This window comes from Pocillopora damicornis, chromosome 3 (genome assembly GCF_964200805.1).
Source record: "Pocillopora damicornis chromosome 3, jaPocDami1.2, whole genome shotgun sequence".
Lineage (NCBI taxonomy): Eukaryota > Metazoa > Cnidaria > Anthozoa > Scleractinia > Pocilloporidae > Pocillopora > Pocillopora damicornis.
This window is the reverse complement of record NC_142672.1, coordinates 20,931,487-20,958,546: the sequence shown is the minus strand read 5'-3', so window position 1 is coordinate 20,958,546 and position 27,060 is coordinate 20,931,487. Positions and strand designations below refer to the sequence as shown.

The 27,060-nt window shown below is 38.7% G+C and overlaps 2 protein-coding genes and 1 pseudogene across 6 annotated transcripts in view; 1 reads left to right on the top strand and 2 right to left on the bottom strand.

Moving 5' to 3' along the window:
• The window catches only part of LOC113679056 (APOBEC1 complementation factor), a 29,094-nt gene extending 14,367 nt beyond the window's left edge, over positions 1 to 14,727 (top strand). For both annotated transcript variants that reach the window (XM_089201285.1, XM_089201287.1), the window contains one exon: positions 14,443 to 14,727. The gene's annotated coding sequence lies outside the window, so the exon portion shown is untranslated. The remainder of the gene's footprint in view (positions 1 to 14,442) is intronic.
• On the bottom strand, positions 1,119 to 14,444 carry LOC149048797 (adhesion G protein-coupled receptor D1-like; annotated as a pseudogene). The gene is made up of 12 exons (XR_016185138.1): positions 13,513 to 14,444; positions 11,061 to 12,013; positions 8,556 to 8,843; positions 8,275 to 8,330; positions 7,263 to 7,529; positions 6,432 to 6,587; positions 5,592 to 5,846; positions 4,749 to 4,913; positions 4,305 to 4,520; positions 2,671 to 2,830; positions 2,452 to 2,588; positions 1,119 to 1,615 (listed from the first exon to the last, which is right to left on the bottom strand). The product of XR_016185138.1 is annotated as an adhesion G protein-coupled receptor D1-like (transcript).
• LOC113679055 (adhesion G protein-coupled receptor D1) lies at positions 14,711 to 27,060 on the bottom strand. 3 transcript variants are annotated; one of them, XR_016185137.1, is made up of 14 exons: positions 26,877 to 27,060; positions 24,298 to 24,585; positions 24,021 to 24,076; positions 23,016 to 23,282; positions 22,667 to 22,822; positions 21,876 to 22,130; positions 21,052 to 21,216; positions 20,606 to 20,821; positions 19,003 to 19,162; positions 18,782 to 18,918; positions 17,720 to 17,989; positions 17,030 to 17,147; positions 15,641 to 15,889; positions 14,711 to 15,181 (listed from the first exon to the last, which is right to left on the bottom strand). XR_016185137.1 is itself a non-coding variant. In XM_089201282.1 (13 exons), the coding sequence occupies exons 1-13, from the start codon at positions 26,923 to 26,925 to the stop codon at positions 15,765 to 15,767; spliced, it is 2,262 nt and encodes a 753-aa protein (XP_089057408.1). In that variant the 5' UTR covers positions 26,926 to 27,060; the 3' UTR covers positions 14,711 to 15,764. The 3 variants fall into 3 exon arrangements, 2 of the variants coding, with proteins under 2 accessions (XP_089057408.1, XP_089057409.1); XM_089201282.1 differs by having other exon boundaries at positions 14,711 to 15,889; XM_089201283.1 differs by lacking the exon at positions 26,877 to 27,060 and adding an exon at positions 24,662 to 25,311 and having other exon boundaries at positions 14,711 to 15,889.

Genomic DNA, 27,060 nt, shown 5'->3' with positions numbered 1-27,060 from the left:
TATTGTCTCCATGGAAACGAACCCGTGTATTGTTGATCCTATAAACTGTCGTCAATGACCCTTATAAAAACAGTAATTATGACGTCGTTAAGTTCATGACGTTGTAAATATTTCTGACGTCGTTAGTCTTGATGATGATGTCGATCATATGTAGTGCGCCATGAAGTTTCTTTATGACGTCGTTTAGCGAACGAAATCGTTGGGACGTAACTGTTGAGTTAAATTAAGTTGTACAACAAACACTTTTAACTGAAGACGACACAGGAGTGTCGACTGAAACATGTTTGTGAACTAAAAAAATTGAATTTAGGTGTTTGAAAATTATTTTTACTCTGTTCCATTTACGCACAAAACGGCAATTTATCTGAAACTCTTCAAAATTTTAGTTACAGCTTTGTCAATGTTTTCTTTCGCTCTGTGATTAGCTCCAGACGACTCGCGTCACCCTTTTAATAGACCAATCAGATAAACCGCGAATCGCGACCTGTTCACTTACATTTTCTCGCGCTTCAGGAAATTTGCTTAGTTTTACCTTGAATTTTTCTTGACTGTGTCCCTTGCCAAACTTGCCTCGTTTTGATTGGCCATTGTGATTTGTTTTTTTTGGTCTTCAGTGCAATCAATACTAAATTAAAATGCGTTCTTATACTTCGTCACCTGTTTGAATTCGTGTGACAGAGATGCTTCGCACAGCGTTCTTGGAGTTCAACGTTGAATGTTCTTTAGATGACACAGCGTTCCGCTTACATAATTTACCAATTAACATCTCCTTAATCTGGAAGAAGAGATTAACAATTGTTTGGCATCTTTGATGAGATGCATACTCTCCTTAGACTCATAAGGGCGCGCTAACGCCACGAAATTTACAAATGGAATCCCAATATAACTCCATCATATGCTACGTATATCCACGAGTAAAAAAGGACATCTCCCAAAGATACAAAGATTACTGAGGGGACGCATTTTTGCAGGTGGTCCAAATTCCTCGTTACCAGCACTGAATAAGAGGATAGGGAGAAATGTTTCGAAGGATTTGTACCCCACTCTACCCCCGCCGAAACAAAGTTCTCCCTCCTGTGAACCGATAACTTTGCAGTTGCTGGGGACAACAGTTTCCCTGCACCTCTACAGGAAAAAGATGTATTCGTTATTCCATGCGGTCAGTCAAGATGATTTTAAATCTTCCCTTAAGATATCTAATGTAGAGGCGTATATCTTAAGCAGATTTATAAATAGCAAACAAATTAGGAGTTTAATACGACAAGAATTAAGAACAACTTATTAAATTTAGTACCCAAGAAAAACCAAAAATATACCACTTAAAACACAGTCACAAAAGACTTACTGCATCATCTAGAATGCAAAAAGTGACGAATATGAAAAATCCCTGAAGTGAGTTCAAGATGGTGAACAGATAATGAAACACAACTGTAGAGGAAATGAACGTCAGAAAGCCAAATAACCACGTGACTCCCAGGACTGGCAGCAGCATTGCAGTTCGTCGTAACCAGGCCTTCACCTGCTTGGCGCATGGCCTGGCATGTGACATGCTGGCTTTAAATTGTGCAGCTCTGTTTATTTGGCGCAGCAAGAAAATTAACAAGATTGAATTGATCTGAAAGAGGGAACAAAACATAGCAAGGAATATAAGATATTTGTTTTATCGAATAAATTTCTTTTTTTGATTTTAAAATCTCAATAAAAAAAGATAAGTAAGATCATTAATGACGTGCTTAAATCAGGGATACATTTTTTCAGCCAAAGGTAACACTAACAAACAGCACATACTTCAGTGAACACAAATGCAAAAAGCCTATTTGAGAGGAAAATATACTTAAGAGATGGCGTGGATGCGTTGGATTTAATTGAAAGGGAGTCAAGAAAATTGGCTCGAACACTTTCGTCGACGCTCACTGCTAAACTTTCCTGAAAATATCTTCCATTATCCCATCTCTTAGTTTAAATTTTTTTCTCCCAGAATTTTCCCTGCCTACGTAGCTTAGGTTGTAGAGCTTCGAACTGCCGCGTGGTATTCTGGTCTTGACTACGAAATGGAGGCCATGGTCAATGCAACCTGGACAAAGTCCCCAGTAAACTGTTGTAGAGCGCTATGAGCTAATGGTTGTGGTACCGAGGAAATTCTTCATTAATGTTATAAGTGTTATTTTTATTGTTATTATTGACATGATTTAGCTGTGGATAGAGACTCTGTAAGAAACATCATCAGATGAACCGTAAGGACCCCTATATATTTCCCATCAAGTCCGACTTAACTCAATCAATAATAATACACTGTTCATTTCAAAAGAGATAGTTTGTCGTTTTACATAATTCCTCTAGGTTTGAAAATAAGTTTCTACTTCACCATGTTCATGTCTGACCAAGATTTTCTAATTCGTGTCCAAACAAATTGACCGTGTACCGGCCATTAATTGTAAAGGATGTACTCACAGTTATAACTGTTGCGACTGGAGCGGCAAACGCCCAATAAATGACTCCATGCTTCGTAGTCAGCCAGCAATTATTCGCTGCACTAACTTCGGTACCAGTAACTATGAGAGAAACAGCGACTATTGATAGAGGGGAGCCTGGAACGAAACAAATTTGGAAAAAGTGAGGCGAGACTTAACCGTAGTAACACGTAGTGGAATGACATTAATTTTCTCCTACCCCATCCTAATGCGTAGAGCCATTTCATCTTTGGTTCGAGAGTTTCTCGAGTTTCCACTTTTATGATTAGGAAGTATAAGATAACTCCATGACACAGCATCCACGAAAACACAGACAACAGGAAGTAATGGAGAAATGTGGCCGTGATGGTGCATAATACCTAAGGCGAGAAAACATCATTAGGTCTGGTTTTCAAATGATGTGGAATTTCCCGACCGCATAAAGTGGGCCGCACGATCTAGCGAGCAAAAATTCGGAATTGAGCACAACCTGGGTGTAGAAACCAATCCCCCTCCTAGCCCCAGTCCGCGCGGTTATTCATATAAGTTTAACTTGAGCGTGGATCATGAAAATAAAAAGGGTGTGAGCTCGAGTTGAAATTTAATCGCAAGTACGTTCTTATGTCAGCCGTATTCCAAAATCTTCAAGTAAATTTCTCTTTCGTCGAGTGTCCCGTATTTATATTGGTAATAGGACAGAGTGGAGTCCAATTCGGTCTGTAATCGCACGAGTGATTAACAAAATCGGACAACTGCGAAGCGGGAGTCCGATTTGTCAAGTACGAGTATGATTACAGACAGAATTGGACGATACGAAGTCCTATTACCAATTTATCACAACAATTACAATTTCCGAATAAAAAAATACATGTAGGACAAACATCTCCAGTAGGGACAATGTCTATGACAAAAATTTGGAAATTTTCTAGTTTTCTTTTCAAAGTAAGTGGTTGTTGCTATGGTTATTGTGATCAACTCTGTGATTGGTGGATTTAGCTGAGTGGACTTAGTATGATTGGCTGCTTCAACTGTCTCACTACAGGTGTCCGATTACGGCCGACTGTTTGATTACACTGTCCGATTTCAACTGTCCAGAGTGATTAGGGGAAATATAAAGCAGCTGATGCACCAACCACATTTGAGGAAATTGCAATGGTTATGATTACTTATGTTATTAGTATTGCCTCTGTTACACACATTCTTGTTATCAGTAGTTCCTATGTTACTTCCAGTTTTGTAAGAAGTGGTTCCGTTCTTGATGTATTATGTTCGTAATCCTTTACTTAGAAACCACTGGCAATGGCGCGTAAATAGAAGAGTTCGGTCGAGTTGTCAGGAAATTAAACTCCTCTTAAACTTATTGCCGGTGCGTTGGTTGTACTGGTTTCTACTCAGACGATCAGGGCTTTGCTAATTGTTTTGTCTATTGTGCATGTGGTCACCGCCTCTCGATTAAGTGGATATTATTTGGTGAGACCAGGGTGATCAGAATTACATGGAAGCCAAGCCATTTAACAGTAATTACCTGCGGCAGTGCTCGTTCATTTGGATCTGAATTAGGCGGAAAGTTTGGAGAACAAAAAGATGTTCTTTTCATGCAAATTTTCATTTCATGCCCATTTTAAAATCTTCTGTAAACAATTACTGTACGGACCCACGGCAACAAGGAATCTATTCGTTTTATATAATAACTAGCAAAATTTTGTTACGGTGATGTAAACAATGTGTTTGTCTTCCAATAGAACATAACTAAGATCCAATAAAAAATGCGTGTACAGCTTATTATCACCAAACCATCATAATTGCACAGTATCCTTGATGAATGTCACTAGGAAGTAGGTTCCAGTTTGTTACCTTAGGCCTTCGTGCGTGATCAGCTAGGATGATAAAAAGACAGGAGGCAGCAATAGCTACACACAGGTTCAATAAAATTATAGTGCGGGCGCTCTTTACTCGTTTCCAGTACAATATGATCACGGCAAAGGTCAGCAGAAGAAACAGCAGAGAGCACGCGCAGCCTGTTGTGGAAATATATCCTAAGTAAGGTTGATGCTGCTCACCGCCATCTATCTAAAAAACGAAAGTGAAAAGTCCTGTTATGCCTGATAAAATCCAAAAAATATTTTATGACCTAAAACATAGATTTTCTTGGGATCTAAAAAAATGACTGGAGCGTTTTCCTTTTAAAGAAAGAAAAGCCTTTTTATGTCGTATGTCTTGGCAATATAAAGAAGTATGGGCAATGCTATTTGTCCGAGATAGAAAGAAATGACAAAATGGAATTTCAGTACTTCTTACCGGCTCGTTGTTCAACAAAACCGAAAAAATCGTCAGGTGGTCACATTCACACGTGGTTGAACGCGCGTTTGACTCATGATCCACGCGCACGCATCCACGTGTTTGCCACGTTCGGTGCGACTGGCCGATCTCCTAGAAGACGCATTGTCCAATCAAATCACTGCCCTGCAAACAATGTAATACGATCGTATACTAGACCACGAAATTGTCGACGGTTAAGAAAACCTCACGCTGGGATTTTGGAAGCGTGAAATTTCTATTAAGGACGGATAAATTGCTATCCTGTGGATAGTGTATTGTTTCGCTAGCGGAGATTTACAATGCGGAACGCCTTATCCTTTCTTCGAAAAACCGCTGTTAGAGAAATATAATAATGCAGGCTAAATGTTTTTTCCTTAGTTTACGACCGATAATGGTTTGACTGGCTTTTGGTTTATTTCAAAGAGGTCAGTGTTTCTCCGATTGCCGTTGAGGGATAAAAGTGAAGTAGACGAAGAAACATAACGTAAAATAAGAAAATAATCCTCGCAAGTGAACCACTTGAAAAGAATTTGCAGGGAAAGATGCCTGCGAAATTCAAGCTTAGACACTTTTCTGAACCGTGCCGCCGAGACACTTCAAGTGAGTTACTATCAACTGAGCCACGAAGATTCATGTTAGGGGTGATTAAAATTTTTCTGGGGTCTAACTTACTGTGATTACATGTAAAATATATTGTTCAAAAACTACAGAGTATTTGTTGCAATCCAATCAAAGGACAGCATAGGAAACATCACATTGAAACATCACAACTGTTAACAATATGCACGAACCAACTTATATATAGTTATAACTTTCTTATACCTTGTTGTTGTGATTAAAAATCAGTTTGAATGGTACTCTCAGATGACTCGTTGGACGAGGGATGATTTTAGCGGAAATGATTCTCGAGGTCTCTGGTCTTTTTTCTTGTTCATTATCGGATGCCTCTCTTTTAAGTCTGAAAAAATTGTGCAGTGTATTGAAGGCAACGACTGCTACTATGTTTGTAGAACTATTGGCGAACACTGAACCAGGAAACAGGACGGATGCCCCATATTGGGAGAAATCGACGGCGAGCTGAGAAATAAGTCGAAAGTCAAGTGAGTTTACTCACTTAACCGAGTTTACTGAAAAGAAAAGGATTCAATATATACAAAAGTAATTTCTCGAATTATGTGCAGTAGACGCGGTGAATGATGTTCATTTTGGACGCTATTACGCGTGCACAATCATCGCGTTGAGTTTCAAGGTTATTCTGTGTTGCATGATTAGCCCTTATGGTCCCCGGCTCCGGAAAACTGGGCCCTAGTACTCAAAATCGAGGCTTACAGATTAACTCCTCGGGGAGAGGAGAGACACACTACAAATCTTATTCTTTTGGATTTGTGCATTTGCAGAGGGTAACCACGAAATGGAAGAAAAAATTGTCAGAGGAGCTTATGGAGACCGAAAAAGAGGAAAGAAAGAAAAGGGACCGAAACGTTGCGAATCAAATCACGCGAGAAAACTCTTGTTTGCTTGTGTGCAAGATTATGAAATGAAGGATGCTTTTTGATATTTTGGGTGCTGATTGAAATTTTCCTTGTAGCAAAACATCAACCGGTCTGGTTGGTCATGTCCCAATGATAGTAACGCTCTATGACTGAGACTTGGGCGACTAACCGTTTGGATTGTGTTAACTCGATCGACTCTGATGCCAATGTTTCTTGATGAGAGGACAAATGAAGTGGAATTGATTGAACTGCCCAGCTGACTGCTTATTTGAGAGGCAAACTCATCCATTGTTTCTAAAAGAACATCGGTGACGTTTTCGTGATTCTAGAGAGAAAACAATCAGATATCCATGTTGATAAAAGGGTAGCTCAAACGCCATCAGTGACGTCACACTGAGACAATTCGAGGCAATAAAAATTTATCAATAAATGACGGACAAAACATTTAAACAGGGCTTCGGAGCTTGTCTAGACCACTTAAGGAAAATTATACAAAATTATAGACTGTAGGTGGATCATAGACTCTTAATAGCAGTAGATGTAAATCATGTACCCCCGGAGAGGTTAATCCCTTATAATTATTTCCTTACATCGTGCAATGAAAAGGATGATGAAAAGAGATCAAAGCTCATCTTCCACAGGATACATATATATATACATAGCCTTGGTATTGCAACAAATTCTCTAAACTTCTCCAGTTAACAAATAGATTCTGTGGTTGCCAAGTATCTGTCTAACAAATGGATTCCAAGTTGCCGTGCGTCTGTTCAGTAATAGATCACATGGAATCTATTTATTCTTTCGATGAAAAAGCAATATGTTGTTAATAGTGACGTCATCTGTGCGTTCGCTCTCACATAGATCATAGGTACCAATCTGAATACTCGTATAATTCAGCTTATCGCATTAAAGGACATATGCATCAAATACAAGGGAGAGTTACTGAACATATTTCAGGAGATCAGTGTTTAAAAGTGACATCTATCTTTAGTCTCAATACCCTTTGTAATTGTAGCCATGTTTGAGTATTCTCTTCGTCCAGTAAATTGCTCCCTGCCACCAAGATGTTCCGTCGGTCAGCGGGTTTGGTAAAAGCCCCGTTGTTCTGCGGGGAATTGTATGTTACTAGTAGTTCAAGTATGTCCACGGATTTAGACAGTTCTTCTGCGTTGAGTTTCTGATTGTTTCCAGGTTTCGTCAAGGTGACAAATTGTGTAATGACCGTGGTTACGTCGATGGAGTGGTTACCACTCAACATGGTCTCAATCTGGTGAGAAATGTACTTAGTAAGTGAAGCGTCCAGTGTATTGTTAAGTTAAAATGTAAAGTGTTTTACCTACCACAGCAATTGACCACTCTCTACTTGAGAGAGTAAGGGAAAATGTACAAAAAAAGGGCTTATAAACGAAAGAAAAACCGAGCAACGAATACCTTCCGAGCAACTTTCTGATATATTCAAAGTCACGTGACTTTCACTCCCAAGATCTTATTGGTAATTCTTCTTACTTTCTGCCATACAGTTATTATGATGTAAGATCGGAGAATTTGATACTGGATCAACTAGTAAACCCCTGAGTGATAATTTTTTTATTCTCTACACTTGTCCACTTGATATTGTATTGATATTGTTAGGAGAGATTCTGTCTTGGTCACTGATGGGAGTTAAAGGGTTAAGCTTTCTTTTAGTTTAAACTCTAGGGTTGTGGGATCCTGACCCACTGTAGCAAATAATTAGTCTGTATGTGTTGCCTCGAACCATTAACAGGGAATTTTCTCCTCCAAGTTGGTTGAGTTTTTGGTCACTTTCGCCTCCACGGCCTCAGAAAATGTTTTTTTCTAGAATTTCATGTTTAACCGTCAACCTTCTAAATGTTCTGTAAAATCATTGAATGCTCAAAGCCAAGAATGTAGTCGTTATTTCTTCTTTTTTTTTTTAGGACGACATAGGATTTCTTTTATCTCAAAAGTTTTCTTTGGTATCACTTAGAAGACTTAGATATATAAACTCGTACCTGTGTTTGTAGAAGAGACATTCTGTTGAAAGTGGGGTAAGGATGTTTGTGAGTGTCTGTCGTGAGAGAAAATAATTTGATGTCAGTCATATAATATACACCACAGTTGTGTTGGTAGAATAAGTTAAGAGGTTAAAGAAAAGGTTTGGTCGGATTGAAAAGGGGGGGAAGGGGAAGGGGAAGGGGAAGGGGAAGGGGAAGGGAAAGGGAAAGAGAGGGGAGGGGAAGAAGTGGTCCACTAGATCCAGGCTTCACTGTACAATAAAGCAACGACAGCCTACCATTGACCCTAAGGTTCGTGATATTTATACTTTGAAACGTTCTTGCTTCGACAGTGCAACGGTAGACCCCCCTGTCCTCTCTCTGTACATCTTTGAGTTCTAAAGTGCCATTTGCTATCGTATTCAGTCGTGGATCATCTTCTGGTATGGTCTTGTGACTTTTTTCCCAGGTCAGGTTAACACTCCCTTGAAGCTCACTCAAATCTTGATCAGTACACCAAAGGACCACTCGATCGCCAGTATTGACGACGAGATGCATGTAATAACGATGGGGCGAGTATCCTAAAACTGTAACAATCGAACGTCATATTTTTAGTAAGTTATATGTATTTTAGACGGTTTTAACCGAACTTTTAATGAATTGCCTGGTTACGTCGCGCGTTGTGATTTGCTGCTCACATTTAAAGAATCTCCGGTTCTTTACTGTTTTTCTCACGTGAAATTGTGTAAGAAACAGATTAACGAGCATATGATGATTTCCAAAGGATTTTCTTTGCATTGAGATCGATCCGTGTTACCAGAGATCGTTTCCCCAAACCTGTCAGGAACAGTAGATATACGAAAAGGATTCTCGTTTTTTTCGAGCAGCCTTAAAATTGACCCCGTTTAGAAAAATGCGTAGCAAGCTCACCTCAACAAGCTAATGTATTTGCGTAAAAAGCCAGTTAAAACTGTAGAATTCGGTTATTTGCAATGAGAAAGTTTTCACCTACAAAAACTGACCATGAAGGTATCTAAGCACCGCTATAACCTGTCGCTTAATTAAATTTTTCCTGCCCGTCTTGACTACGATTTGTAGATAAACGAAAAGGTTTGGCTCCCACCGGTCTGGGTTTTTAAAAGAAAATTATTTTATTTCATACATACCCCGTTAATTATTGATACATTTATAGTCTCCCTAATTGTGGAAGCGAAAGCTAAAGCTACATTAATGTGTGATCATTTATCTTTAATCTCTACAGTCTTGCATTGCGACAAGTTCTTCTTTGCCAAACATTCCCCCTTTGTGGTTCTTAAAGTCGTTCGGAAGTGTTATGAAAAGTGATGACAATATTTCTGATTTTATTTTAAGCCCCCGACAAGTTTCTTGACAGTTAGAAGAACTTTCCGGTCAACAAAACATTAAGGGTGCTCGGCGATGATTTTGGGCCAATCGCATTTGCGCCTTTAGGCAAGCTCTTCCAACTCACCGGTAATTGAATCATTTTTTTTTTATTACACAATTACTATTTCAAATAATCATCGCATGTCTTAAATTCGAGCGTGGTCACGGCCTCAAATTTTCCGGTTGTCAAACTGCGTAAGTCCAGCTGAATTTGGAGACTAACTCTTTAAGTTAAAATGCAAGTTCGGAGTTTGTCTCTTAAATATTTGCGACTTTGCTTGGTATTTACTAATACCTAAAATGAAATCCGAGTTTTACAAACTTTGCTTGGATATAAGGTGTAGAATTCGATGCAATCGGTGTAGAACAGTTTTGAAATCTGCAAAACTTTCCTATTTTGACTGCCATATTTCTTTTCTTTCTTTATCTTCAATCTTCATTCATGCACCAAGAAAATTTATCAGGAAATCGTAAATATGATAACGTGACGATTCCTAATGTTGCTTGACCAGCTTTCTATCAATTCTTCATCTCTAAAAGAAAGACGAATTGATATTAATCAATCTTCAGCTTTTGATTAAGATGGAAATTAGGTAATTTGGTATTATCAACTGAGTTGGTACCGTAAATTGGCCGTCGTAAAGAGTTTCAATTTTTGCGGGTTTCAGTTTTTTTAAAATATTTCTTTGTAATAGAGGGGGTAAGTTTGTAGAGAACCTGTGGTGTTGCGTCGGTGGGAAAGTATAATAAGGTAATTTGGTACTATCAACTATGTTGATAACGTCAATTGGCCACCGTAAAGAGTTTCAAACCCTTAATCAGAGCTAATGGAAACTGTTTATTTACGATAGATATAGGTTGACAGCTCGATATATACATACAAATGAATATATACTTTCCACAAAGTAAGCTTCCACTCGAAAAAAACAAAACGCAAAACAAAGCGCCTTAACGGTTGCTACTGACTCTCAGTCAGTCTTCAGTTAAAAAAAAAACAAAAAGAATAACTCCCTATTCCAGTCAACCGTGAACTTGTGGAATTTTCAGTTGATGCGGCCTCGTAAGTAACTCAATGTAGGGGAAACTTAAAAATATCAAGTTTGCATCATATTTTATGTTTTGCTTCATGACCAGATCATCGCCGAAGTTTCATCGCAGCAGAAATTTTAATTAAGTCAACTCGAAACTCAAAAATTTCTAGCCTCAAAATTCAAAAACTTGCCATTCCGCAAACAAACTCCAAAGAATTTTTATTCTGTGCTATTCCCTCTAAAAGCTATTTATATTAGTGCTATGTTAACCCTTGACCAAAAATGAAGAAGAAATCGTCTTTTGTGGTCTTTCCTCAAAGCTAAATCAAAACGAACTGAACTATGCTAACAATGAATGAAGCAAATTACCTTGATGTTGCAGTGTGGATACCAGCGTGAACAGTGCTAAAATCTGCATCTTTGAAGTGTGAGAATTTCCACGCGTTATCCTAACTCTTTTAAGCTGTCTGAGGGGCAGGATGCATTATCGAAATGAAAACATATGCTCATTCTGTAAACAAAGGGGCTCTTTTAACAAAATATTGAACTTAGTTGTCACATTAAATTAAACACTTGATACTCCTAAGACGTCTTCAACTTCATCTGGAAGTGCATCTGTCGATGGGTTAAGTCAAAAAGGAAATATCCCAGAAGACCACCTTTGTCAAATTGATTAATGCCCTTTTATCTTTAAGTATAGCTTTCACATTCTAACTTTCGCTGTTCTTCCGAGATAGAAAGCGATTTCTTTTCAAACCTCGGGGGTGTCAATAAGGTATGATACATGCATAAATAATTAGCAAAGAATTATCATTCCTCTTCGTTCACTTAAAAGTTCTGAATCTTTGATGGTTTTTTTGATGAAACAAACTAAGCCTTCATTTCGTGTGAAGCTTGTCGTATGTCACATGCCATATGCCATTGACAAAATGATTGGTCTATAGTCTTGAGTAGCAAGGAACATCAGCATCAAGTTTCAATTATCTGAAAGTGTAAAGCAGTAATTTCCAGCTCTCAGATCTTTTCTATATTTGCCCGGCGAACCAGTTTACGTCAGGGTCTGTAAACTCACTGTAATACTCTGTTATCTGTTAAAAGCTTTTCTTTTTTTTTTCGGGGGTTAATCAGTTTTCGTCCAACGCATAACTTTCCTTTGTATCTATTCTGATTCTAAAACATATAGATCTGTCGTCTCTTCTGCTAAAGACGACTGGTTGTCATCCAATTCTGCCGTTTAATTTTGAGTCTCTTTGAGTCCTTGTTGTTTGCGAGGTCATCAAATCCTTCTTGTTGACTAACATTAATCTTTTTGTCTTTAGAAACTGCAAAGTGAATCAGAAGTAGAAACATCAGCAAATGGGAAGATCAGTAACGAAGCGCTAACGCACGAAAAGTCAGCTTTTATACTCTTAGCAGTGGCCAAGTTATATTACTAACTCAGTTGATAAGAGCAAATGATCCTGTAATGCAAGCATGTGCTCAATTCCGCCTCTTGTGAAGAGCACAAGCCTGGTATATAAATGCAGATTGTGTACGAAAACTAGAGACTTGCTGGAAGGAACTGTTGACGCAAATGGTCAAGTATGGATGGAAAAAGATTCCTAATCCCTGAAGACGCTAAGGAGAAAGAATTTAGACTCTGATATATTAACACCAATATCCTGTACATAACAAAAAATGTCAGTCTCAGAAATGCGATCAGGAGCCAAAGACATCGATTATGTCTATCATTGTCACAACGCTACGATGACAAAGAATATGCTATTTGCGAAATCAAAGCGGCCTCACCGACAGGACCCCTTGATTAACATCTCTAATCCTTCCTACTGATTAGGCGAAAAGGAGCACGCGGTTAAAAGCTGGTTTCGAGGCACTTATTGAACAACAATTCAACAATATCAACCCGCAGAGACAAGATTGCTAATTGGAGGAAAATACTGGAGCTGGAACTGGTCAGAGTGAAAACAGATAATGCACCCCTTACACTGTTAGAATCATTGCATCTCACTTCAGACAAAAGTAATTCGCAGAATATATCAATTTGGAGTAAGATTACCGACGGGAACTCAGTATTTGTTATTTGCTCGACGCCCAGAACGAAATTTTAGCTCTGCTAGCATCTATAATGAAAAATAAAAGCCAGCTGAACCCTATTTTATTACCAAGGTTTCCTAAGACTACAAGATTTAGAAACCTAGAACGTACGCACAGGGAAACTCGTTTCTTTTCAACTTCCGTTTACACAATTTTTATGAAAAATTTCCTCTTGTAGAAAGGATAAAAGAAGAAACCGAAAGAAGTTTTGAGAAATGTGCAAGTTAGGTAACTACTACACTGATGCCATCAGTTACAGGAGCATAACGATATGAACATTTGATATGAAAACTTGAGAGGTGAATACCACACTGGTGCAGTCAAACAGTTACAAAAGGAGAACGATACATTGGAGGACCTGGAAAAAAAGAGTCCTTCCTAACAGGAGTTTCAATAAGAGTCGGTTATTAGCGGTCTACTGCCGCCTGTAAGACCTCTCACCGCCTTATGTTTAGTGCGAGCATGCTCTCGTGTTTGGGTTTTGCCATATGGTACAGCAGCCTATACTACTACCGGCAGCCGCCTATGGAATAAGTTACTAAGACTCGTGTCCTTCACCCTTCTCACCCCTCCCACAGGCGAAAACCATAAATTCTTTAGCGCGTTATTAGCAGCATTCGAGCCACCAAAGGAAAAAATGTTTATTCTCAACCAGCTAAAATCGAGAATTTTCTTCATATAGAATAGAAAAAAATTAAATTTGATGGCAAGGAAAATCATTACCAACCTGCAATTTGTATTTGTGTAGGAGTGGATCTTATTGCGTGTTTATTCAGGTACCGGTCAGAGTTTTCCTTGGTGTGCTTACACAACGTAATAACCATAGATTCTCTGAACTATGGAGAGAGTAGAAAGAAGTTGATTCATTCCAACGGTGCAAAACATACAGGTATGCTTTCTGATGACTTTTTTTTTTTCAATAGAAATCAGTTCCAAAGATTTAGTCTTTACAGGAATCAAGGACATTTACCATTCCACTCACACAATGTTTTGACTATAGAATCTCTGAACTGGAGGAAAGTTTGAAGAATTTCATTGACTAAAACGACCTAAAACACCAAAGCATACTTTCACCTAACTTATAATTATTGAATTTCAGCTTCAAGCATTTTTAAATTACAGCAGATGGTTACAGCTTACCGTATCTTCTAGGACACAAACATTAAAAAAGATAAAGAATCCTTGTAGCGAATTCAGTATGGTAAAAATGTAATGAAAAACAACTGTAGAGGAAATGAACGTCAGAAAGCCAGACAACCACGTGACTCCCATTAATGGCAACAGCATTGCTGAACGACGTATATGATAAGAGAGGAGAAACTCACACCAAATTTTTTTCCTGTAGTTTTGTTAGTTTGTAATTTTTTTTTCAAGTCTAGTTTAATTATTATTGTCCATGTTTTTTAAACCACCGAGACTTTCATTCCAAAAGGCAGTTCCCTTTTTATGTTACGTGGACCCTAGCCTTCTTTAGTCTGGAACTTCAGTAGTGAAATTTAATGTTACTGAACTAGTTATATTTCTGTCGTAACTTTTTGCTCTACATGCCAATTTCTTTTTTGTCCTTAAGGTTTCAACTTCCAGAAAGACTTTTTTTTCTTACGATTCTTTTCATGTTTCATTTTGTCAGTTGTGTTTTTTTTTTCCGCACCGTCAGGGATTTGTGAGTTTCGCTCCACTCTGATGAGTATGCATTTAGGAAGGCAACCTTCATGGGAGGGCAGATGAATAACTGAGTTAGCTGTTCTAGAGAAGCTTGGCGAGTGATGTCAACAATAATTGCCACCAAGGCTAGAGTTATTTCACTGCAGGATTGGGAAGTTAAATGAAATTAAAACAGATCATGAGTAATACGTAGAGAAATAGTTATTAATGTAATACAATTAGAGAGCAAATGACGGTACAATAAGCTACCAATAAAATTCTATATGTGGTACCGTGTATTTTTGGTCTGTAGTTATTGACGTGTCAAACTCGCTGAAGTGGTTGATATGTAGTTTATACTGTTATTTAACCCTTTGACCCCCGAGAGTGACCAGCATCTAGTTTCTCCTTACAACATCACCCCACAAAATCACACATAGAGGTCACAAGAAGAAAGAAAATGATCACCAACGGTAGAAGCTCAAGATTGTTAAACAAATCCTGCTTGTCAGCACCTCAGGAAAATTTCATCCGTGTGGTTACTTTAAAAATACGAAAACGCTGGCTTTCATAAGATAAAGCTGAGGAAGAGGGCGTCGTAGCAGGAAGAAAATAAACAAAGGAAACAAGCAATTGACAATCGCCTTACCAATAATGTATCTAATTTACAAGACTAAAGGGAAGAAGTAGGTGAACACAGTTATTGTAAACTTGCCATTTCAGTTCACTTGGTGCCCTCACTTCCCAGGAGCCTGCAATTATGAGGTGATCTTATGTAAAAGTGAGCCACTGTAAGTTTGATGACTGAACTCGTCGGACATGTTAATCTTATGATTATGATTGTGCGGTCATAATGAGTACATCTCGGCGCGCGCTTGCCTCGTTCCCAGTGCCTTTTGCCGCGCGCGAACATTGTTCTTAGTGTTCACACGCTTCTGCTGTATTTTGTTTTGCTCCTTTGTCCTGACTCGTGGGCCGAACCTATCTGCATAAGAGTGGCTGGGTGTAGAGTAGGAACAAACATTTTACCCGTAGGTCTTGTCGGGCTTAGTGGCCCCTTACTCTACAGTCACCTAGTCTAATATTTCTGTATTTGATTGTTTTAGCCAGCCTCGTAGCTCTAAGAATACATAATAACAAAAATTATGTTAAAAAAATGTTCCAAAAAAAAAGTACTAATATCATGATCGTAGGGGAAAAATCATCCTCACTCATTTTCTCCTATTATCAGGATCTAAGACTAAAACGGCTGCCGTGATCAAACGACGGGGTAACGCCATAGGCAACCTTGATAGCAGGGCCTCTTTAAATTTCTCTCTCACAGAATCAGTCATCTCATTTTATATCAGCTACAATCCATGTCTGCATTTTTGGTCCTGATACTTTCGATTGCTCAGTATCGCTGGAAAAGTTGTATGTTCCTCCGTGTTGATTTGCAGCTGTAGTTCTTGCATTTTGAACTGTAAAAAATAATGGAATATGGAAACAAAAAGACGATGAGGTCAACCAATAAACTGGCGTAACACACAAAAACAGAAAAAAAAATTAACTATAGCGATCTTCGCAGGCCTTAATGAAAAAAAAAGTTTCAGTAATAAAGGAATATGTTAAAAATTTTCGCAGGCGCATAAGAAAAAAAAATCTGAGTCCTGGAACCTTGCGAGAAATTGAACAACAGATCTCCTAGATTACTCGGCTATATCATGAAACAATGCATGTCGCCCGGTTTGGAAAATGCCAGGATCAGCACTGTCACGAGTGTCCTGTGCAGAAGTGTAATTCCGAAAATGCGACCAAACGAATGTTCCGACATATCTACGTTATCTTCAGTGGCAAATCTTCGTGTTCAACCTGAATTTTTCTTAATGGTTGCCCAATATCAGTTACGTCACAAAATTACGTGCAGGATTTTAAATTTGAAATACGCTGGAAAAAAAAGGGATGGGAAAAGAGTCTCTTATTGTCTCCATGGAAACGAACCCGTGTATTGTTGATCCTATAAACTGTCGTCAATGACCCTTATAAAAACAGTAATTATGACGTCGTTAAGTTCATGACGTTATAAATATTTCTGACGTCGTTAGTCTTGATGATGATGTCTATCATATGTAGTGCGCATGAAGTTTCTTTATGACGTCGTTTAGCGAACGAAATCGTTGGGACGTAACTGTTGAGTTAAATTAAGTTGTACAACAAACACTTTTAACTGAAGAAGACACAGGAGTGTCGACTAAAACATGTTTGTGAACTAAAAAAATTGAATTTAGGTTATTTTTACTCTGTTCCATTAACGCACAAAACGGAAATTTATCTGAAACTCTTCAAAATTTTAGTTACAGCTTTGTCAATGTTTCTTTCGCTCTGTGATTAGCTCCAGACGACTCGCGTCACCCTTTTAATAGACCAATCAGATAAACCGCGAATCGCGACCTGTTCACGTGCATTTTCTCGCGCTTCAGGAAATTTGCTTGTTTTACCTTGAATTTTTCTTGACCGTGTCCCTTGCCATACTTGCCTCGTTTTGATTGGCCATTGTGATTTTTTTTTTGGTCTTCAGTGCAATCAATACTGAATTAAAATGCGTTCTTATACTTCATCACCTGTTTGAATTCGTGTGACAGAGATGCTTCGCACAGCGTTCTTGGAGTTCAACGTTGACTGTTCTTTAGACGACACGGCGTTCCGCTTACATAATGTACCAATTAACGTCTCCTTAACCTGGAAGAAGAGATTAACAATCGGTTTGGTATCTTTGATGAGATGCATACTCTCCTTAGACTCATAAGGGCGCGCTAACGCCACGAAATTTACAAATGGAATCCCAATATAACTCCATCATATGCTTCGTATATCCACGAGTAAAAGAGGACTTCTCCCAAAGATACAAAGATTACTGAGGGGACGCATTTTTGCAGGTGGTCCAAATTCCTTGTTACCAACACTGAATAAGAGGAAAGGGATAAATGTTTCGAAGGATTTGTACCCCACTCTCCCCCGCCGAAACAAAGTTCTCCCCTCTGTGAACCGATAACTTTGTAGTTACTGGGGACAACAGTTTCCCTGCACCTCTACAGGAAAGAGACGTATTCGTTATTCCATACGGTCAGTCAAGATGATTTTAAATATTCCCTTAAGATATCTGATACAGAGGCATATATCTTAAGCAGATTTATAAAATAGCTAACAAATTAGGAGTTTGATACGACAAGAATTAAGAACAATTTGTTAAATTTTGTACCCAATAAAAAAACGAAAGTATACTACTTAAAACACAGTCACAAAAGACTTACTGCATCATCTAGAATGCAAAAAGTGACGAATATGAAAAATCCCTGAAGTGAGTTCAAGATGGTGAACAGATAATGAAACACAACTGCAGAGGAAATGAACGTCAGAAAGCCAAATAACCACGTGACTCCCAGGACTGGCAGCAGCATTGCAGTTCGTCGTAACCAGGCCTTCACCTGCTTGGCGCATGGCCTGGCATGTGACATGCTGGCTTTAAATTGTGCAGCTCTGTTTATTTGGCGCAGCAAGAAAATTAACAAGATTGAATTGATCTGAAAAAGGGAAAAAACATAGCAAGGAATATAAGATATTTGTTTTATCGAATAAATTTCTTTTTTTGATTTTAAAATCTCAATAAAAAAAGGTAAGCAAGATCATTAATGTCGTGGTTAAATCAGGGAGACATTTTTTTCAGCCAAAGGTAACACTAACAAACAGCACATACTTCAGTAAACACAAATGCAAAAAGCCTATTTGAGAGGAAAATATTCCTAAGAGATGGCGTGGATGCGTTGGATTTAATTGAAAGGGAGTCAAGAAAATTGGCTCGAACACTTTCGTCGACGCTCGCTGCTAAACTTTCCTTGAAAGTATCTTCCATTATCCCATCTCTTAGTTTAATTTTTTTTCTACCAGAATTTTCCCTGCCTACGTAGCTAAGGTTGTAGAGCTTCGAACTCCCGCGTGGTATTCTGGTCTTGATTACGAAATGGAGGCCATGGTCAATGCAACCTGGACAAAGTCCCCAGCAAAGTGTTGTAAAGCGCTATGAGCTAATGGTTGTGGGTGCTATGGGTGTTATTTTCAGAGTGTTACTATTACAAGAAACATCATCAGATGAACCGTAAGGACCCCTATATATTTCCCATCAAGTCCGACCTAACTCAATCGATAATAATACACTATTCATTTCAGAAGAGATAGTTTGTCGTTTTACATTATTCCTCTAGGTTTGAAAATAAGTTTCTACTTCACCATGTTCATATCTGACCAATATTTTCTAGTTCGCGTCCAAACAAATTGACCGCGTACCTGGCGGCCATTAATTGAAAGAATGTACTCACAGTTACAACTGTTGCGACTGGAGCGGCAAACGCCCAATAAATGACTCCGTGCTTCGTAGTCAGCCAGCAATTATTCGCTGCGTTAACTTCAGTACCAGTAACTATGAGAGAAACAGCGACTATTGATAGAGGGGAGCCTGGAACAACAATAAAATTTGGAAAAAGTGAGGCGACACTTAACCGTAGTTACAAGTAGTGGAATGACATTTATTTTCTCCTACCCCATCCTAATGCGTAGAGCCATTTCATCTTTGGTTCAAGAGTTTCTCGAGTCTCCACTTTTATGATTAGGAAGTACAAGATAACTCCATGACACAGCATCCACGAAAACACAGACAACAGGAAGTAATGGAGAAATGTGGCCGTGATGGTGCATAATACCTAAAGCGAGAAAGTATCATTAGGTCTGGTTTTCAAATGATGTGGAATTTCCCGACCGCATAAAGTGGGCCGCACGATCTAGCGAGCAAAAATTCAGAATTGAGCACAACCTGGGTGTAGAAACCAATCCCCCTCCTAGCCCCAGTCCGCGCGGTTATTCATATAAGTTTAACTTGAGCGTGGATCATGAAAATAAAAAGGGTGTGAGCTCGAGTTGAAATTTAATCGCAAGTACGTTCTTATGTCAGCCGTATTCCAAAATCTTCAAGTAAATTTCTCTTTCGTCGAGTGTCCCGTATTTATATTGGTAATAGGACAGAGTGGAGTCCAATTCGGTCTGTAATCGTACGAGTGATTAACAAAATCGGACAACTGCGAAGCGGGAGTCCGATTTGTGAATTACGAGTATGATTACAGACAGAATTGAACGATGCGAAGTCCTGTTACCAATTTATCACAACAATTACAATTTCCGAAAAAAAAACATACATGTAGGACAAACATCTCCAGTAGGGACAATGTCTACGACAAAAGTTTAGAAATTTTCTAGTTTTCTTTTCAAGATAAGTGGTTGTTGCTATGGTTATTGTGATCAACTCTGTGATTGGTGGATTTAGCTGAGTGGACTTAGTATGATTGGCTGCTTCAACTGTCTCACTACAAGTATCCGATTACAGCCGACTGTTTGATTACACTGTCCGATTTCAACTGTCCAGAGTGATTAGGGGAAATATAAAGCAGCTGATGCACCAACCACATTTGAGAAAATTGTAATGGTTATGATTACTTATGTTATCAGTATTTCCTATGTTACTTCCAGTTTTGTAATTAGTGGTTCCGTTCTTGATGTATTATGTTCGTAATACTTTACTTAGAAACCACTGGCAATGGCGCGTAAATAGAAGAGTTCGGTCGAGTTGTCAGGAAATTAAACTCCTCCTTAAATTTATTGCTGGTGCGTTGGTTGTACTGGTTTCTACTCGGACGATCAGGGCTTTGCTGATTGTTTTGTCTGGTGTGCATGTGGTCACCGCCTCTCGATTAAGTGGATATTATTTGGTGAGACCAGAGTGATCAGAATTACATGGAAGCCAAGCCATTTAACAGTAATTACCTGCGGCAGTGCTCGTTCATTTGGATCTGAATCAGGTGGAAAGTTTGGAGAAAAAGAAAGATGTTCTTTTCATGCAAATTTTCATTTCATGAACATTTTAAAATCTTCTGTAAACAATTACTGTACGGACCCACGGCAACAAGGAATCTATTCGTTTTATATAATAACTAGCAAAATTTTGTTACGGTGATGTAAACAACGTGTTTGTCTTCCAATAGAACATAAGTAAGATCCAATAAAAATGCGTGTACAGCTTATTATCACTAATCCATCATAATTGCACAATATCCTTGATGAATGTCACTAGGAAGTAGGTTCCAGTTTGTTACCTTAGGCCTTCGTGCGTGATCAGCTAGGATAATAAAAAGACAGGAGGCAGCAATAGCTACACACAGGTTCAATAAAATTATAGTACGGGCGCTCTTTACTCGTTTCCAGTACAATATGATCACGGCAAAGGTCAGCAGAAGAAACAGCAGAGAGCACGCGCAGCCTGTTGTGGAAATATACCCTAAGTAAGGTTGATGCTGCTCACCGCCATCTATCTAAAAAACGAAAGTGAAAAGTCCTGTTATGCCCGATAAAATCCAAAAAATATTTTGTGACCTAAAACATAGATTTTCTTGGGGTCTAAAAAAATGACTGGAGCGTTTTCCTTTTAAAGAAAGAAAAGCCTTTTTATCTCGTATGTCTTGGCAATATAAAGAAGTATGAGGCAATGTAATTTTGTCCAAGATAGAAAGAAATGACAAAATGGAATTTCAGTACTTCTTACCGGCTCGTTGTTCAACAAAACTGAAAAAATCGTCAGGTGGTCACATTCACACGTGGTTGAACGCGCGTTTGACTCATGATCCACGCGCATACATCCACGTGTTTGCCACGTTCGGTGCGACTGGCCGATCTCCCAGAAGACGCATTGTCCAATCAAATCACCGCCCTGCACGGTAAAAACAAGGTAATACGATCGTATACTAAACCACAAAATTGTCGATGGTTAAGAAAACCTCACACTGGGTTTTTTGGAAGCGTGAAATGTCAATTAAGGACGCATAAATTGCTATCTTGTGGATAGTGTATTGTTTTGCTAACGGAGATTTACAAGGTGGAACGCTTTATCCTTTCTTCGAACAACCGCTGTTAAGAAATACAATAATGCAGCCTAAATGTTTTTTTCCTTAGTTTACAACCAATAATGGTTTGACTGGCTTTTGATTTATTTCAAAGAGGTCAGTGTTTCTCCGATTGCCATTGAGGGATAAAAGTGAAGTAGACGAAGAAACATAACGTAAAATAAGAAAATAATCCTCGCAAGTGAACCACTCGAAAAGAACTTGCAGGAAAAGATGCCTGCAAAATTCAAGCTTGGACGCTTTTTCTGAACCGTGCCCCCGAGACACTTAAAAATTTTTGTGGGGTCTAAATTACTGCAAAGGAATGTGCTCACAATTAAATTAAAGAAGTGATTACAAGTAAAATATATTGTTAAAAAACAACAGAGTATTTGTTAAAATCCAATCAAAGGACTGCACAGGCAACATCACGTTGACAACAATTGTTAACAACATGGACTAACTAACTGATATAACTTTCTTACACCTTGTTGTTGTGATCAAAAACCAGTTTGAATGGTACTCTCAGAGGACTCGTTGGATGAGGGATGATTTTAGCGGAAATGATTCTCGAGGTCTCTGGCCTTTTTTCCAGTTCATTATCGGATGCCTCTCTTTCAAGTCTAAAAAAATTGTGCAGTGAATTGTAGGCAACGACTGCTACTATGTTTGTGGACCTATTGGCGAACACTGAACCAGGAAACAGGACGGATGCCCCATATTGGGAGAAATCGACGGCGAGCTGAGAAATAAGTCGAAAGTCAAGTGAGTTTACTCACTTAACCGAGGTTGCTGAAAAGGAAATGGTGTTAATTTTGGACGCTATTACGCATACAATCAATCATCGCGTTAAGTTTCAAGGTTATTCTGTGTTGCATGATCAGCCTTTGCGGTCCCCGGCTCCGGAAAACTGGGCCCTAGTACTCGAAATCTAGGCTTACGGATAAACTCCTCTGGGAGAGGAGTGAGACACTACAAATCTTATTCTTTTGGATTAGTGCATTTAGAGAGTGCAACCACGAGATGGAAGAAAGAAAATTGTCAGCGGAGCTTATAGAGACGAAAAAAGAGGGAAGAAAGAAAAGGGACCGAAACATTACAATTCAAATCACGCGAGAAAATTGTTATGTTTTCTTATGTGCAAGATTGCGAAGTAAAGGATGCTTTTTGACATTTTGGGTGCTAATTGAAATTTCCTGTGTAGCTAAATATCAACCGGTCTGGTTGGTCATGTCCCAATAATTGTAACGCTCTATGAGTGAGACTTGGGAGACTAACCATTTGGATTGTGTCAACTCGATCGACTCTGATGCCAATGTTTCTTGATGAGAGGACAAATGAAGTGGAATTGATTGAACTGCCCAGCTGACTGCTTATTTGAGAGGCAAACTCATCCATTGTTTCTAAAAGAACATCGGTGACGTTTTCGTGATTCTAGAGAGAAAAAAATCAGATATCCATGTTGATAGAAAGGAAACTCTGACGCCATCGGTGACGTCACACCTAGATTCAAATCGAGGCAACAAAACTTTGTCGATAAAAGACGGACAAACATTTAAACAGGGCGAAGGAGCTTGTCTAGACCACTAAAAGTGACATCATCGATATCTATCTTTGGTCTCAATACCCTTTGTATTTGTAGCCATGTTTGAGTATTCTCTTCGTCTAGTAAATTGCTCCCTGCCACCAAGATGTTCCGTCGGTCAGCGGGTTTGGTAAAAGCCCCGTTGTTTTGCAGGGAATTGTATGTTACCAGTAGTTCAAGTATGTCCACGGATGTAGACAGTTCTTTTGCGTCGAGTCTTTGCTCGTTTCCAGGCCTTGTCAAGGTGACAAATTGTGTAATGACCGTGGTTACGTCGATGGAGTGGTTACCACTCAACATGGCCTCAATCTGGTGAGAAATGTACTCGTCGCGTGTATTGTTAAGTTAAAATATGAAGTGTTTTAACTACCACAGTAATTGACCACTCTCCAATTGAGAGTATAAGGGAAAATATACAAAGAAAAACCGGCTTACAAACGAAAGAAAAACTTCCCAATGAATACCTTCCGAGCAACTTTCTGATATATTCAAAGTCACGTTACTTTCACTCCCAAGGTCTCATTAGTAATTCTCCTGACTGTCTGCCATACAATTATTGTGATGTTAGGTCGGAGAATTTGATACTGGATCAACTAGTAATCCCCAAATTGATAATTTTTCTTTATTCTCTACACTTGTCTACTTGATATTGTATTGATATTGTAAGGAGAAATTCTGTCTTGGTCACTCTTGGGAGTTAAAGGGTTAAGCTTTCTTTTTGTTTTAACTCTAGGGTTGTGGGATCGTGACCCTCTGTTGTCAATAATTTGTCTGTATGTGTTGCTTCGAACCATTAACAGGGAGTTTTCTCCTCCAAGTTGGTTGAGTTTTCGGTCACTTTCGCCTCCCCGGCCTCAGAATATATTTGTTCTAGAATTTCATGTTACACCGTCAACCTTCGAAATGTTATGTGAAATCCTTAAATGTTCGAAGCCAAGAATGTAGTCGTTGTTCCTTTTTTTTTAAAGACCACATAAGCGTTCTTTCATTTCAACTGTGTTCTTTGGCATTACTGAGAAGACTTCATATCTTCATAAAAACTCATACCTGTGTTTGTAGAGGAGACATCTTATTGGAAGTGGGGTTGGGATGTTTGTAAGTGTCTGTCGTGAGAGAAAACAATTTCATGTCGTTCATTTACTATAAACCGTAATTATGTTAATAGAATAAGTTAAGACGTTAAAGAAAAGGTCTGGTCGGATTAAAAACCGGGGGGGGGGGGAAGAGGAATCGGATGGGAGGGGAAGGGAAGGGGGAGGGGAGGGTAAGAAGTGGTCCACTAGATTCAGGCTTCACTGTACAATAAAGCACCACGAAAGCCTACCTCTGACGAAAAGGTACGTGGTGTTTATACTTTGAAACTCTCCCGCTTTGACAGTGCAACGGTAGATCCCCCCGTCCTCTCTTTGTACATCGTTGAGTTCTAAAGTGCCATTTGCTATCGTATTCAGTCGTGGATCATCTGCTGGTATGGTCTTGTAGCTTTTCTCCCAGGTTAGGATAACACTCCCTTGAAGCTGACTCAAATCTTGTTCAGTACACCAAAGGACCAATCGATCGCCAAGGTTTACGACGAGATGCATGTAAAAATGATGGGGCGAGTATCCTAAAACTGCAACAATCGATGTCGTTTTTTCACTAGGTTATTTGTATTTTAGATGGTTTCAAGCAAACTTTTAGTGAATTACCTGGTTACGTCGCGCGTCTTTATTTATTGTTCACATTTGAAGAATCTCCAGTTCTCTACTGTTTTCTCATGTGAAGTTGTGTAAGAAACAGATTAACGACTATATGATGATTTCCAAAGGATTTGCTTTGCTTCGAGGCCGATTCGTGTTAGCAGAGATCGTTTCTCCAAACCCGTCTGAAACACACTAGATATAAGACAAGGATTCTGGTTTTTTTTTGGAGCAGACCTAAAATTGACCCCGTTTGGTAAAACGCGTGGCAAGCTCACCTTAACAAGCTATTGTGTTTTCGTTAAAAGCCAGTTAAAACTATAGAATTCGGTTATTTACAATGAAAAAGTTTTAACCCACAAAAACTGACCAAGAAGATATCTAAGCACCGTTAGAACCTATCACTCGGTTAAATTTTTCCTGCCCGTCTTGAGTTCGATTTGCAAATAAACCAACAGGTTTGCCTCCCACCAGTCCGGGTTTTTAAAAGGAAAATATTTTATTTTATATATACCCCGTTAACTGTTGATGCATTTATAATTTCCCTAACTGTGGAAGAGGTGATAACCAGATCTATACAACGACCTATTTCATCCATGCGAAAGTAGAAGCTACATTAATGTGTCATAATTTTTCTTGAATCTCCACGGTCTTGCATTGCGACAAGTTCTTTTTTACCAAATATTCCCCCTTTGTGGTCCTTAAAATCGTCCGGAAGTGTTATGAAAAGCGATGATAATATTTCTAATTTTTAAATTAGCCCCACGGCAAGTTTCTTGGCAGTTAGAAGAACTTTCCGGTCAACAAAACATTAAGGGCGTTCGGCGATGATTTTGGGCCAATCGCATTTGCGCTGCGGGGCAAGCTCTTCTAACTCACCGGTAATTGAATCATATTTTTTTTTATACAATTATCTTTTCAAATAATCATCGCTTGTCTTAAATTCGAGTGTGATCTCGGACTAAAAATGTTCCGGGTTGTCAGAACTGCGTAAGTCCAACTGAAATCGGAAACTAATTCTTTAAGTTAAAATGCAAATTCGGATTTTGTCTCTAAAAAATAAACGGCTTTGCTTTGTATTTACTGATACCTAAAACGAAATCCGAGTTTTATAAACTTTGTTTGGATATAAGGTGTAGAATTCGATGCAATCGGCGTAGAACAGTTTTGAAATCTCCCAAGAACTTTCCTCTTTCGATTGTCATATTTCTTTTCTTTCTTTATCTTCAATCTTCATTCATGCACCAATAAAATTCATCTGGAAAATCGTAAATATGCTAACATGACGATTCCTAACGTTACTTGGCCAACTTTCTATCAATTCTTCTCCTCTAAAAGAAAGACGAATTGATATTAATCAATCTTCGGGCCGGTTTTTGATTAAAATGGAAATTAGGTAATTTGGTATTATCAACTGAGTTGATACCGTAAATTGGCCGTCGCAATTTTTGAGGGTTTCAGTTTTTGTTGATATTTCTTTGTAACAGAGGGGGTAAGTTTCTAGAGAGAAGTTTTGCGTCGGTGGGAGATTATAACAAGAGAATTTGGTGTTATCAACTGAGTTGATAACGTAAATTGGCCATCGTAAAGAGTTTCAAAGCTGACGTTTCGAGCGTTAGCCCTTAATCAAAGCGAATGGAAACTGTTTATTTGTGATAGATATAGGTTGACAGCTAGATATATACATATAAATGAACAGATACTTTCCACAAAATAAGTCCCCGCCCGAAAAAACAAAACGCAAAACAAAGCGCTGCAACAGTTTCTACTGACTCATAGTCAGTCCTCAGTAAGAAAACTCCCTGCTCCAGTTAACCGTTAACTCGTGTTCTTTGTAAACGGATGAATTAACCTGGAATTTCCAGTTGTGTTCATTGAACGTCTTGCGGCCTCGTAAGTAACTCGATATGGGAGAAAACTTAAAAATAGCAAGTTTACATCATAGTTTATGTCTTGCTTCATACCAGATCATCGTCGAAGTTTTATTGCAGCAGAAATTTAAGTCCACTCGAAACGCAAATATTTCCACCTACAAAATTAAAAACTTGCCGATCTGCAAACTAGAACTCCCGAGAATCTTTATTCTGCACTACTCCCTGGCCTCTAAAAGCTATTTATATCTAACCCTTAACAAAAAATATAGAAGAAATCATATTTAGTGGCCTTTCCACAAAGCTAAACCAGTACGAACTGAACTATGCTAACAGTGAATGAAACAAATTACCTTGATGTTGCAGTGTGGACACTAGCATGAACAGCGCTAAAATCTGCATCTTCGAAGTGTGAGAATTTCCACGCGTTATCCTAACTCTTTTAAGCTGTCTGAAGGGCAGGATGCATTATCAAAATAAAAACACATGCTCATTCTGTAAATAAAGAGGCTCTTTTGATAAAATATTGAACCTACC